General features: G+C 38.9%; 1 protein-coding gene across 1 annotated transcript in view; it reads left to right on the top strand.

Moving 5' to 3' along the window:
- Meikin (meiotic kinetochore factor) overlaps positions 1–15485 on the top strand; it is a 48656-nt gene that overhangs the window by 12458 nt on the left and 20713 nt on the right. Inside the window, exons 5-9 of the mRNA XM_052197696.1 lie at positions 434–565; positions 4380–4499; positions 5616–5655; positions 8478–8542; positions 9771–9847. Coding sequence (XP_052053656.1) covers positions 434–565; positions 4380–4499; positions 5616–5655; positions 8478–8542; positions 9771–9847 — 434 coding nt within the window. The remainder of the gene's footprint in view (positions 1–433; positions 566–4379; positions 4500–5615; positions 5656–8477; positions 8543–9770; positions 9848–15485) is intronic.

Here is a 15485-nt window from a genome sequence, read left to right as displayed (position 1 = left end):
GCACATATTTGTGAGTCTATTTCTGGGATGTCTGTTCAGTCTTCTGTTGCGTTTTTCATTCTGTCTTATTTTAGTCTGTCACTTTTTTAGGTGGAATAGCTAGATTCATCCTTTTTTCTTCTTAGCTAATGAATTGCATATATGTAGAATTGAGTTTTTGAGCTAGATTACAGCTGAAATGAATAAGGAGTAGTCCATAAAAGTCAAACGTAGAGAAGCTGTCAGGAAGGTTTATAGAGTGTTTATCAATATCAAAGCATTTGTTTGTCTAAGATCCAAATCAAAATTATAGACAATATTATGAGTCTCCAACCACATGTGAAGTCAATGTTACATTCTTAGTACATAACTGCATGTACAGACATGCATTATTGGGATTTCAGTTCTGTTCTCTAGTCAAGTCAACCTTTTTCTGTTTCATCTTGTTTTATAGGACCAACTGTGCAGCATGATGGTCTCAGTTGTCTCCTGAGTTGTTCACACACAGAGTCGTATACAAAGAGCACTGAGGAGAGTGGAAGTAGCTTCCCATCACCAGAACTGTTCAGAGGAGAAGACTGTTTGGGTGAGAATACAATTTCCTCCTTTAGTGGCTCTACTGTAACACTGTTGCTTTGTCTATAAAGCCTTCAGTGAATATATTCACACATAGTGAAGTGTATTTGTTCTCTAAACATACATGCTGTCTTGGTCCACTTCTATTTGTTTTCCTTTACTTCATGTAGTTTTTCTACTTTTCAGTATATAACAGGTGTTAAGTAGGCCATGTCCATGCTTGAAATTTCTTCACAGCTATTTACATTTATTATAAATAGAGCATTTGGACGATGATGGAAGACAACATAGGCTTTTCTCTACAACTTCCTGCAACAACAGAAAGTTGTTTCTAAAAAAAAAAATCTAACTTATAAAGACACACATGCACACACATTGGAAAGAAGAAAGCATGAACTCTAAGCCAGACACATAAACACAAGTATTATATATTTTCTTTCATATATTGAAATGAAACAGAAAAATTACTTGACAGTAGAAGGGGAGAATCTAGGGCAGGGGAGGCCTAGTGGAGGAGGGAGAGAGGGAAGGACAAAAAAGATAGAAGGAGGGTGGGAAGCATGAAGACAGCACACTTGTAAGTGTGAACAGGTCACAGTGAGACTAGTCATTTGTAGAGTTATATACATGTGCACACGTGTACTCACTGAACGTGTGTGCACACTCACATATGAATACACACATGCACACACATATTGTTGTAATTTTTAAATGGCAGATATGGTGACTTCTCCTTTTTTACTCAAAGGGAGCCTCTTTGAAGATAGGACCTAGCCATATAGTTCAGGCCAGGCGTAACTGAACTTGAGTTCCCCTGTCTCAACAATCTGAGTGCTGGGATTCTCTGAAGACTTATCTTTTGGGATATTTTCAATCAGAGGAATTATGGATTAGATAACTTTAGGATCTGCTAATAACAGGGATATTGTGATGTTTCATTTTTGATCTAAGTGACTCATTTTGCTGTGCTAGTTTTCTGTTCTTTGGCTATACAGCTAATTACCATATCTGCCATTTAAAAATTACATCAGTGAACAAACATAAGAAAAGCCTGAAAATGTTCTTAACTGGCCTGGACTTACCCTCTTGTGCTTTTTTATACTCATGAAAATATATATCCTTATTAACTTTTGTTACTGCTCTGGGACCCAAGAATGATAGGTCAAAATAAAACCAACTGTAGGTAACTTGAAAACTACACAGAGCTGTCCTAGGTCATCTTCAGATCTGGAGCAGAGCTACCCAATCTAACCATTCCACATAATAGAGGGTACATACAACAAACCTATAGCTGTGTTCAATGGAAGGAAAAAAACTTAGATTTCCACTGAAATCAAGGACATGACAAGTTGTCCACTATCTTCACTCTTATTCAGTATATGACTTGAAGTCTTAGAGAAGTAAGATGAGATAGGAAAATAAGTGGGCTATGACTATGGAAGGAAGAAATCTAGTTATCCATATGATATGATTCCATAGGTTAAAAAAACCCTAAAGATTCTGCTAGAAAATTCTTAGAGCTGATAAACATTTTGAATAAAGTAGCAAGATACAAATTAACATTAAAAACACCCCAGTAACCTCTCTCTATACCAAAGACAAACATACTCAGAAAGAAATCCAAGAAGCAATCCCACGTACAATGTCCCTCTTCAAAAAAAAAAAAAATGCCTTGCAATAAGTCTAACCAACAAAGCAAAAGACCTTTATCATGAAAATGTTTATACATTGAAAAAAGAAACTAAGGAAGACACCAGAAGGAAAGATCTCTCATGCCTATGGCCTGGAAGAATTAATATTGTAAAAATGTCCATCCTGTCTAAAGCAGTATGAAGATTCAATGCAACACCAATCAAAATTCTAATTCCATTCTTCCCAGAAATAAAAAACACAATTGTATGTTTTTGTGTAGGCACATGTGCATGTAGATTGTTTTTTCTCAGTCACTTTCTACCTTATCTTTTGAGACAGAGTATCTCACTGAACTTGGAGCTGCCTTTAATCATAGTGCTCAGGAGGCAGAGGCAAGCAGCTTTGTGAATTTAGGGCCTGCCTGGTCTACTTAGTGAGTTCCAGGATAGCCAGGGCTACACTGAGAGACCCCATGCCAAAAACAAAAATATGAAAATTCAGTGTATCTACAACATTCAAAGTCTCTTTCAAAAGTTCAGAGTTTCTCTAAAATATCAACAGACTCTTTAAGATATCCAGTTACTCTAAAATTTCAAAGTCTCTCTAAAACTTGTAAGTCTTAACTGTGGGCTTCTATAAGAAAAAAAGTTACATACTTTCTAACTCCAAGAGGGAAAAATCAGGGTACAATCAAAATAAAATTAAAGCAAAGTCAAAATTCAGCAGTGAAAAATATTAAGTACTTGATAACCGGGATTGACTCACAATCCTCTGGGCCCCAAAGGACCTACAAAACACACATCTCAGGCCAGCTCCTTCTTATACCTGCTGCTATCCTTGGCACCCCACAGCGCTGGCATCTCCAAAATGGGGGGTTCTCTACTGCAGCTGGGCCACAGCTTCACCAGGAGCCTCTCCTGGGTTCTCATAGGGGACTCTGATCCTGCCATGTTTAAGATTAAATAGTAAACTGTGCAGTGGTGGCGCACACCTGTAATCCCAGCACTCTGGGAGGCAGAGGCAGGCAGATTTCCGAGTTCAAGGCCATCCTGGTCTACAGAGTGAGTTCCAGGACAGCCAGGGCTATACAGAGAAACCCTGTCTCAGAAAAACCAAAATCCAAAATTCCCCCCCCCCAAAAAAAGATTAAATAGTAAAACATATAAAAAACTAAAGAGGGGAAAGAAGGAAACATGATTCAGGAAAGTCAAAAGATTGCCACAGTATTCCAGAGTATTTTATCACTATGATGTCTACATTGAGTATGTCTAGAGATAGATCATAGTGGTAGAATGTTTGCTTAGCATGTATGAGGCCCTAGGTTCAATCCATGGTCTCCAAATGTCTTAGTTAGGGTTTTACTGCTGTAAGCAGACATCATAACCAAGGCAACTCTTATAAGGACAACATTTAATTGGGGCTGGCTTACAGGTTCAGAGGTTCAGTCCATTATTATCAAGGCAGGAATATGGTGGCAACCAGGCAGGCCTGGTGCAGGAGGAGCTGCAACATCTTCATCTGAAGGCTGCTAGCAGAATACTGCCTTCCAGGCAGCTAGGATGAGGGACTTAAGCCCACACCCACAGTGTTACACCCACTCCAACAGGGCCACACTTTCTAATAGTGCTACTTCCTGGGCCGAGCATGTACAGACCATCACACCAAACATAAAAAGAGTACCTGATGGTATGTTATGTGTGGACAGTGAGAAAGGTACAGACAAGGATGTAACAACAATAGCACCATTCTTTCGTAGCTGAGGTCAATAGAAAGCTTAGAACTGATTCCAGGTAATAGCAGTGTGACTGTTGCTCACTGACCTGAGGCTTAAAGAACAGAGAGGAGTACAACAAATGAAGAGAGAGAGAGAGAGAGAGAGAGAGAGAGAGAGAGAGAGAGAGAGAGAGAGAGAGAGACAGTTATGTATGTGCTGCTGTCCTGCCTCTCAGTGACCTCTGTGGAGCAAAAACCTAAATGGAAGACGAGGAAGGACAGAGGATCAGACTAGGTTTTAGACTATTATTAGCCTGATACCATTGTGACTTGTCCTTGTGTTCTGTTATTCTAGACCTTCAATTACCATAGTCTGGAATGGATAGGGCCCTCAGTCACACACACACACACACACACACACACACACACACACACACGTGTGCATGTGTGTGTATACCATGATGTATTTTGCTTTTTAGATTGGGAGCATCCCAAGTTAGAAGATTGCATGCTCTACAAGAATTCTACTCTTCTAGACACCAGTAAAGCAGTAGCTATAGAGAAAGCGCCACAGTTTGCAAACCTCTCTGCAGTGTTGAGTGAGTTTTTACATTCATTTTTTTTTCTCTCATTTGGAAAATCCCTCATGTGTGTTGGAAAACGAAAGTAAGGTTCTCTCCTCTCCTAAATGATTTTTAAGCTAAACCTATAAGCTGAGATTGGTTTTGGCTTCAAATAATAATGACAATAGTTTTAGCACCTATGGACTTTATTTTATTGTTTACATTTTATTTATTATGTGTCTGTATGTGTGTTTGCATGATGTAGGAGCATTTGCATGTGCCATAGTGCAAATACAGAGTTCAGAGAACAACTTGGATGAGACCTGGGGATCAAATTCACATTGCCACTCTTGGCAGCAAGCACCTTTACCCAGTGAACCACCTTGCCATCCCCTGATTTTTAAAATTATAGTCATTTAACGTATAGATCTGAGCACCTACATATATGTGTGGCAAGACATACTTGTAAAGATCAGAGGACAACTCTTGGGAGTTGGTTCTCTATTTCCACAACATGAGTCGTGGGGGGGTCAAACTCAGGTCTTTATGCGTAATTGGCAAGTCCTTACTGACTGAGGCTTCTCCACTCAGTGGTTTTTGTTATTTCTGTTTTGTTTGCAGGGTTACAGATTGAACCTAGGGCCTGGTGCGTGCTTGGCAAGCTGTTGAACTTACCTCACTGGCTCCCCCTAGTTTTTGAGATAGTCTTTCTTCCTGTGCCTGAACCCCATTGATTCTGCTAAATACATAAGAAGGCAGTTGGTGGGTTTTATAACCAACCAGCCATTGTTTTCTCATATGTAAGATGGGGAAAAATAAATTGGTATGTTTAGTTGACATAATTATTGTAAAATTCTCAAGATAATAGTTGTGAAAGACAGCCAGATTATAAAAACCTGTCTAAATATTTATGTATCTTATAACATTTTATAATACTTTTGTTTGTGTTTTAATTTGGTATTTTCAAAATACCTCTGTCTGATTTAAGAGACATATGCAAAAAACACTATAAAACAGTCAAACAAAATCGGAAGTTCAGCCACTATGTATGTTGAAGAGAAATATTTATTTTTATCCAGGATAATTTTATCCTCAGGGACACCTTTGAATTATTTCTATGTCTAATGGATTGATTTTTTTCCCCTTTGATAGATTCCTCTTCAGAAAACTATGAGAGATGCCATAGAAAATTGTAAGAACTAAAACATTTGATGTTGTGCTTTTCAAAACCCCTTATTGTAAGAGTTCTGTAATAGTGATGACTGCCATTCCACAAAGTCAGATGAACTTCATTCATTCCGTGTTTGCTGAGCACTTACTCTGTTCCAGGAGTGTTCTGATTGCTGGAATACATACAGGAAGGAGTAAAATCAATTAAACACAAAAAACGCTGCCCACAGCAAGTCTGTACTATTTTGTGGAGAGGCAGACATTAGACGGGTAAATATGTTGCTGCATGCTGTGCTGTAAAGAAGGATACTGAGGAAAAGAAAGCAAGATGGGCTCTGGGGTGTTTGACTGAGGCCTGCTCCCTTAAACAGTGTGGTGGGGAGGCCGCCATTACAAAGACATCATTTGAGCATGTGGAGCAGCGAGCACTTTACACAAGGACCAGCCGAGGAGGGCTCTGGGTAATAAACTGAGCTTCTAGGGTATTTGAAAGTAGAATAAACAGGATTTGTTGGTGAATCCAGAGACGCAATGAGAGAGAACATGGTTGTGGCTGACTCCACAGCTTGGGTTAATAGCATATATGTTAAATAAGGTTTTATAAAAATCAGCGGGTGCATTTTTTAAAAAAATATTTATTAATTATTATATGCAAGTACACTGTAGCTGTCTTCAGACACACCAGAAGAGGGTTTCAGGTCTCATTACGGATGGTTGTGAGCCACCATGTGGTTGCTGGGATTTGAACTCAGGACCTTTGTAAGAGCAGTCAGTGCTCTTAGCCGCTGAGCCATCTCTCCAGCCCCAACAGGTGTATTTTTATCTTACTGAAGTTATTTTGTCAAAATTGAATCAGGCTTCATTTTGTGGAGATTTGTCAGTCAGGCCTTTATTAATTCATGTTGGCTATTAATAGACAGCTTTGGATATCCACCTTAGTGAGCTGGTTGTAGTCATTTCAAGCTCGTTCTTCCAATCTTTGGTTCCATCTTAGTCTGGCTTTTTGTAAGTCTACAGAACTGATGCACAATTGGCAAGATGATTTCTCTCTTAATGTAACAGATAGAAAGATCCCTTTTCTCTGTCTAAATTCATATTAAATAAAATTGGCATTATAGGGAAAATATTAAACACTTATGGATTGTAAACAATTATACATCTAACTAAATTGAATTAGACTTCTAATTTCTTATATCTTTGGTAATCTGAAAGGAAAAATAATCTGTTTTCATTGTGAACTGCCCAAAAGTAGCAAAGCTGATTTTAAACCCTGGTCCGTTTGATTCTAACCATATACACTGTTCAGTATAACACTGAAAGTCTCCATAAATGTGCCCTGGTTACTTAGTTTTATTTGTAGTTTTGTAAGTTTAAGAACAGACTGACCTCTGTTGGCCCCTAAGAGCATTAACAATAAATAGGATCTAGGAACATTAACATTAAATAGGATCATTTATGTAATTATTTAAAAATACTCAGAACTCTGTTTTAGAGGAATTATTGTAGAGATAGTTATTATTAAGTGATGCCAATATCTCTTGATAATGATGGAGGAAGCAGTCAGTTCAGGTCATGTGAGCTGAAGTGAGTGTTTGTGAGAGGCAGGATCTAAGGTCAAGAGCCACAATCTGAACTATGAAAGGCCTCAAGGTTAGAATTTTTATTTTGTTCCAAAGGTATTGAGAGCCACTCAAGGGGAGAGGAATAGAGGGAGGGACCCTGTGATGGGGTGGGGTGAAGAACTGGGAGGTGGGGTAGCATTTGTGATGTAAATAAATGAATAAAAGATTTTCAACATGACTAACGCAGATTGCAAAAATTTTAAAATAATTTAACTGTTAATGAATACGTTTAGAAAACATAAGAAAATTACCACTTACAAAATGGAAAAACTCTACTTCCAGATCATATTGATCCAATGCCAGAGAAAACCAGCATCAGACAAGGATGTGTGTGTTGTGCTGGTCAAGGGTAACAGGAGCTAGAGAAGGAACCAGGCAGAGCTGCTCTTCCCGTAGCACTGCGTTTGAGCGGGCCAGAGGGGAAGATTAATGCTTAATAGTGGAAGTCTGGAGTTGTGCTAACACAGTGGACTCTTTATCATCTAAAAATCACTGTTTATTCAGAGAATACCTGAGATGCATTCATAAGAAGAAGTTTACATGAAGCTTCAGTCAGAAGCAAGGCAGGTCTATTTGGACATCTGAGCTTAAAGGGAAATGAGAGAAAACAGTTTGTTCTTTACTGAGCCAAATTTTCAATTAACTAGTACCAGAATCTAGAAGAGTCTGCTCTCACATCTGGCCATCAACTCTCATCTTCAAGGAAATCTTCCATCTTGCTCAGATCATCTTGTTCAAACACTGAATCCTTTGGATCCTTATACATTATTATACTAGGCCATCCTCTCCTATGTGTTCAGTTTGAATGAAACACAATCTTATTTGTGGATGTTCCAAAGAAAGATATTCATCTCCAAAAACATGACTCAGATCAAAAATATCACACCAGATTCTTGGGTAGCAGGTTTGATATCTCTTTAGCATAAATAAGGCAAGTAAGACTCAGGACAAGTTGGATAGCTTTCTCCAGGCCTCTAAAATGTGAGTAGCAGATCTGACTTAGACTCCAGTCTGTATCATTCTAAACATCATGGTTTTCGTGTCACACTGATAAACATGCAAGTGCAGGTTATTGTTAATTGTTACTATAAACATGACACATTTTTCTAATCAGCTCTATTTCCCCTACAAAATAATGAATTGTACATCTTTTAGTATAATTTGAGAATAATTGAAAGTTACTAAAAGATTAGAAAATATCACTAATTTGTTCTTATTACAGAGGGATGACATTAGCGGCCCAACATATTTCTCCAGAACCAAAGTATACTTCAAATTTAGCATCAGGTAATAATTAGTGGTACTAATTTATACTGAGCACTAAAAAACACAAATGGGGGTGGGGACAGTGCAGGGGACATTCATAGGAAAGTGCTCATGGTACAAAAGCCAATCCTGGTTGTACCTGGGTCTTCTCAAATCAAAAGTTTTACTTTGTGATGGAAAATATTATTTTAAAAACATGATGGTTGGTCAGAGTAGTGATTCTGGAATTCTATATGCTTTTGTATTCCTCCTTTTTTCAATGTTTCTTAATTAGTTATGCAAATGTCACTAAAAAGCTGGAACATGTGCCAGTTTCATAGGGGAATTTTGGAAAGGATCAGGGTGATCTGAGTAACAAGCTAATATGCCAATCATTAAAAGCTAGGTGTGTGTACAATGCAGGCACTTAGGAGCCACTGAGTATTTAAAGCCAGAGACCAACATTCTTCCAGCTCTTTGCATGTGGTGTTATCCTCCTTAGTCATCTCCCTACCTATTGTCCAGTGGGCTAGGCAGCTAAAGGAACCCTTGGAAGAAACACAGCCTCAGGTAAGAGGTGGGGCAGAAGTGGGAAATATGGAGTGCAGAAAAAGTTTAAATGATACAGGCCATGCCTGAATTTGTTTTCGATGCCGATAGATCTAGGAATAGTGGCAGGTACCTGAAATGATTGCTACTCAGGAGGCTGAGGCAGGAGAATGGCTTATACCTAGGAACTCAAGTTTGGGCAATATAGAAACCTCATTTCATTAGCAAGTAAATTACTAAATACCCAGAGGAAAGTTGCAGTAGAAAGGGAGTGTTTAAACACAGGGGAGGAGAGATAAAGAACTTCACTCACCTACACACATCCCTGCTAACTCATAAGTAACCATGTATTTACTTCTGTGAAACATAGAGCTCTGAGATGGGCTTTTATTTTATGGGTATGCATGTTTTGACTGTATGTAAATATATGTACCATACATGTGCAGTGCCCATAGTTGCCGTGGGAACTCCTGGAACTGCAGTTACAGATGGTTGTGAGCCACCATGTGGGTGCTGTCAACCAAGCATGGGCCCTCCAGCCCTGTTCGACAGAATCTAACTGAGGCGAGTTAGATTATTCAACACAAAGTTTTTCCTACTGTAAAAAGGGTAAAGTCATTAAAGCCAGGGGCTTGGTTTGGCTTCTATTTTGATTTTGAATTCTCTGTCTTCTGTACTTATAGTTAAGGGCTGGTTAACTAGAATGAAACTGTGTTTTCATTTGTAGAAAATGCAGCTTCTGAGGTTGTATTTACTAAGAAAACTGGCTCTCCAACAGCTGAAAAAACAAAGAGAAAGGCAAGTATTGAAGCAGGATAACTGTACAAATAATTGCACTGATAAAAGGTGTGATTTTAATTAACACATATAGAAAATATTTTCTGTGCATTTTGGGCAATGGGAAAAGCATTTTGGAACATAAGATTTATTCAAGTTTGTGAAAAACCTACACAGACCATTCATGAATATATACTTTATGTAAGTTTAATAAAAGAGAATGAAAATGTATTTTACATTTTTCTGGATTCCTTTTCATGACTAGGTATATATGTGTACATTATTTATTAAGGCACAGAGCTGTATGTAACCAGAGCAGCATTTCATGCTGAGGACTGTAGGGAATTAGACTTGGAATCTGAAACTCTGGGAAGGGCTTTGGCGGTTGAAAGCCTTTCATTAATTGTATTGGATTTTTTAAAATATAGATATCATCCAGTCAGATAGTTGTTTTGTTTGTCTGCTTGCTTGTTTGATGATATCTATCTTATAGCTGAGAAAACAGGCTTCCATTTTCACCATTTTTAGTCGTTTATGGCAGGTCTTTCTTGACTGAAAGTCCCCTTTCTTTCTTTTGTATAGTTTAGGGACTAAATTGGGAAAAGGCAGACATGTTAGCCAGGAAACCTGTCAGTGAGAAATCCTAATCATTTGGGGGGGGGGCTTTGTGTTGGCTTTGATTAAAGTGCTTTATAGGAGAGATGGAGAGATGTGTGTGGATTGAAGATAATTTTGCCTGTACAGTTGACAAATTGACATAGACTATGGAGTGACCAGTGTTGAAAAAGAGAAGCCTTGTCCTGAGCAGCTCATTGGTAATGATGTTATTGGAGGGGCTGGAGAGATGATTCCATTTTAATCCTTAGAATGCATGTAAAAGCTAGGCGCAGGAGCGTATTCCTGTAATCCCAGTACTAAGAAGGCAGAATCAGGAGGATCTGTGGGCAGAGGTCTGGGGGTTAGAGGGGAGGTCATGCTAATCATGTAGTCTACCTGAATCAATGAGTTCCTGGTTCATTGAGAAACACTGTCTCAAAAATGTGTGTGCATGTGTGTGTGCCAATGTTAAGAAAGAGGAGACAGGCTGGAGAGATGGCTGCTCAGTGGTTAAGAGCACTGACTGCTCTTCCAGAGGTCATGAGTTCAATTCCTGGCAACCACATGGTGACTCAAAACCATCTGTATTGGGATCTGATGCCTTCTTCTGGTGTGTCTGAAGACAGGGACAGTGTACTCATTTACATAAAGTAAATAGATCTTTAAAAAGAAAAAGAAGAAAGAAAGAGGAGGCAAGCCTCACATTTCTAAACAGTACATATTATGATAATCCAAAAACACAGAGATCTTCTAAAGCTCATATATGAAGATGAAGTAATAAACAAAAGATCTGAGTTGATATTTCACTTAAAAAGGTTTGCAGATGGTAGGAAGTATGTTAAAAGTTGCTCACCACCATGCACTTATAGAAAATTGTAAGTAAAACACACTGTAGAATATCTTGCATCTACATTGACAATGCCAAATTCTGCTGCAGATGTGTAGTCACAGGAGCACTTGGCCATTGCTGGGAGGATGCAAATGACACAGCCATGCTGGAAGACAAGTTTGTGCATTTCTTTTAGCAGAACTGAGCATGCATTTACCTATGACACAGCAATCATCTTAGTGTTTACCCAATGAAGGGAAATCTTCAGTCCACACAAACTGTGGAGTGCATGTGGATGTTCATAGCAGCTTGGTCCATCATCTCCAGAACTTGCCAGTGACCAAGCCGCTTTCTCAGTGGATGAGCATAAACAGACTGTAGAGTCTCCAAATGGTGTGAACAAGCAGTGAGTGGGCAGACGAGCAGCAGGCAAGGGCTCTCGTTGTACAAGCCTGATAATGTGAGTCTGATCCCCAGCACCTGTGGTAGGAGAGAAGCGGTTCCCAACACTGTCCTCTCCTTCTCAGGCATGCCATGGTGCAGGGGTGCCTGTCCTCACACACAAGAGCACACTAATAATAATTGTAAAGCAACGGGGTTGTCAAGCCATGTGGAAAAAAATCTTATCTGAACAGGTTTATATGATTCTAACTCCATGATATTCTAGAAAAGGCAAAACTGTGCAGATAATAAAAATGAACAAAACCTACGGGTTTCTAGGAACTGGAAGGAGAAAGGGATGAGGAAGTGGAGTATCGAGGATATTTGTTAGGGCAAAGAAGCTCTCCTTTATGATAGTACATGGTGGATACATACTAAACATTTATCCAAAACTACAGCATATATACAACATTGAGTGAACCCCAAGTTAATTGCAGATTTTTAGATGCTACTGATATGAGTGTAGATTCATTGATGATGACAAACACAATACCAAATATAGGATGGTAACAGTGGGGAGGGGTGTACAGGACTGTCTGAGAACTCAGCATTTCTGTTCATCTTTGGTGTGAATTTAAAACTGCTCAAAAATTTCATTAATTTCAAAAAGAATAGTGAGAACAATTTTAATAGACCAATGAGAGTCAAGCCAAATTGGACTAGGTTAGAGCTTTGGAAGTGGGGAGCAATTCATAATTATGTATAGAACCCAACCCTATACTCAGCCATGACCAATAATAATAAGGCTTGGGACCTTTGGGGCAAGAAGGAGGAGCTGTTGAAACAACTGGATGATCTGAAGGTGAAGCTGTCCCAGCTTGGCATTGCCAAGGTAACAGGTTGCACCACATCCAAGCTTCCTAATACAAATCTGCAAATCCAGTGTCTGTGTCCTCACTGTCATTAACCCAACTCAAAAAGGAAACCTCAGGAAATTCTACAAGGGCAAGAAAGACAAGCCTCTGGACCCAAGACTGAAGAAGACTAGAACCTCGTGCCGCTGGCTCACCAAGCATGAAGAGATGCTGAAGACCAAGAAGCTGCAGCTGAAGGAGCGGAAGCAAAGTGCAAGACTGAGGGGGAAATAGCAGAAAAGAAAAAAAGAGTAGCAACTGAATGGAGAGACTGGGTCTCAAGAAGCCTTTTTTACTAAAAAACTAGCTATATCAGATCACTTTTGAAGGCTACTAAAAATGGTGGACAGAAAAATGGGGCATTGCATTGAATTTTACCCAGTAGGCAACTGGAGCATCCTATGGCCTGGAGATCTAGTTAAATTTCACCCAAATTTCAATTCAAAAGAAAGTCTTCCACATGCTTTCTCTATTCTCTTCTTTCTCATTCCTCCTGGATACCTGTCCTTGTCCTTCAATTAGAACGTCTACTCCATAATGCAACGTCTACAGGTGTGCCCCGTCTCTCACACAATACTTTGCAACTGAAGTATGTTCTGTCTTGCATTAATGCTACTTCTTTGCTACTGTGTGTTCTACCTTGTTTCAATAGCTATGCTTATCAAATATGTCTCTTCCTGAATATAAATCTATTATTATGCTATCCTGGTTTTTAAAATGGCTCAATTATCCTCCAGTGCCCAATAGCAGGTGAAATGATGTTCACTATACTCATGCACTGAGTAAATGCCAGTCAAAGGTACAATAATATACTTATTCACACCCAGTAAGAGAGCCACAATAAAACAGGCAATAACAATATTGGTGAGGATATGGAGAAATTGGAATTCCATAGATCCTGCTGGGAATGTGAAATGGCATGGCCATTTTGGAAAAACAGTTTATTGAGTCTTCAAAATTTAAATGTGGATCCAGCAATTCTATTTTAACTTTATGCCAAAGAAAAAGAAAAATATCTATCATCACAAAAACATGTACACTACATGAAAAAAGCAAATCACAGAAGACCACACACTCTATGATTCCATTTACAAGAAATACCAGGGTGGAAAATATATAAAGACAGAATTAGAGAAAGGGTTACTTAGTATTGCTGTAGTAGAATGGAAATTTGCCACTAATATGAGACTTTGGGAACAAAAATGTTCTAAAACTAAATCGTGGTAATAGTTGCATGACCCTAAAAAGATCTTTAAAATATTTCATACATAAGTGAACTTTAGCATATACTGAATTGTGTCTCAATAAAACTGTGTAAGAAGCACGATATTATTTTTAAATATTCATATTATATTGAAGAGAAAAGTCCTTGGGAAGATGAGAAGGCATCAGTCTAGAATTTAAGCATGGGTGCTGGTCCTTTAACAGAAAGGTTATTTCCATTGTGGTGGGTTTATAAATGCAGTGGGGGAGGGTTGAATTTGCACTCACAAGGGCACATACCACATTCAGTATTCTACTCTATCTTCAAATTCTTAATGATTTTGAAACAAGAGCCTCACATTTTGCACTGAACCTTGACAGTTTTGCATCTTAAGTGGCATCCTGTTAGTTACTGTTGCTATGGGGTGTATGGTGAATGTTTTTCAGCTGGAACTTGCAAAGGGAAGAAGACATGTATGAAGAAGCCGGAGCACATGTGAGATGGCCGTAAGAAGGTAGACATGTGTAATAGAGTTGTTTGTGTGAGGCAACTTTTGCTGAGCCTGTGATTTGCCAGGTTATACAATTGGACCAGTGTTCCTTACACTGATGGCCAGAGGATATGGGAGTGAGGGCTTGTCTGGGGCTGAAGATTTGCCAGGTGTCTGTGATATGAGGAGCAGGGATAAGAAATTAGTTGTGCTGGTGAATAATGACATACAGGTTAGATAAGCTAGAAAGAAGACTGAAGAAGGGCCATGGCGAAGATACACAGTAACAGGATCCATGGACTAAACGTTTTAACGAAGGGGGCATGTTATTTCACTTAACACACTTAAATAAGGATTAGGAGGGCATAGGAAGCTGTCTGAATTGATGATTCTGTAGTTACTATTGGAGCAAGGGCTTGGCTTTAACGGGGACTGTAAAGGCGTGAGGGAAAAGGCAACATAGATGTCAAGGGACTGAGAGGACAGCTGTGCATGTCCACTGCCTGGCGGATGGAGCTGTTTAGAAGGCAAGGCTGAAGGAGATGTCTGTCTTCAAGGGCTAAAGCCTTCGGAGGAAGGAAGTCAGCTGAGGCTGCCGCATGCTTTGCTCTTGACCCTAGTCTCTCGTTTACTTGTGGCCAGGGGCTATACCTTCATAGCTCCTATTTCCTTTCCCACACTCTGCATCTCTGGATACCCTCACCCAACTTAAAATCCTCATGATTAGACCATCACTACCTAATTTTATGTGAAATTCAAATTGTACCTGCCTACTTATGTTTGACATGCTTATATTTTAAGTACTATAAATATATTATGAAACCACGAGACAAATCCATAACTGGAAACAATGACCATGTGTAATATTCAGTTTAGGGATTAGTTAACAAAACAACACACTTTGTGATGGTTAACATGTTCTAATATTAAGAGAATTTTCTTTAGGATATGGTTTCTTAAATATAGATTATTTTATAATAAAGACAATAATAAATATATTTAATATTTTCCAGTATAATTTTAGGTTTTCATGAACAGATCTCATAATTTATTTTGTTTTTGCAGAACATTATTTGGGTTTTCTAGCTCCTTTTTACCCAAGTCCTGACCCCCGCTGGCCAAATCTTGGCCACTGATCAGGCCACATTCCCAACCTTATCACAGTGTGAGAGTTATCACCTTAAATGTGAGAACTGGGTTCAACCTATTTTGTCTTTTACCAGATTTTCATTTAAATATATGGA

Source organism: Apodemus sylvaticus, chromosome 10 (genome assembly GCF_947179515.1).
Source record: "Apodemus sylvaticus chromosome 10, mApoSyl1.1, whole genome shotgun sequence".
In the NCBI taxonomy this organism is placed as follows: domain Eukaryota; kingdom Metazoa; phylum Chordata; class Mammalia; order Rodentia; family Muridae; genus Apodemus; species Apodemus sylvaticus.
The sequence above is the reverse complement of the archived record's forward strand: the minus strand, read 5'-3'. Positions and strand labels throughout refer to the sequence as shown.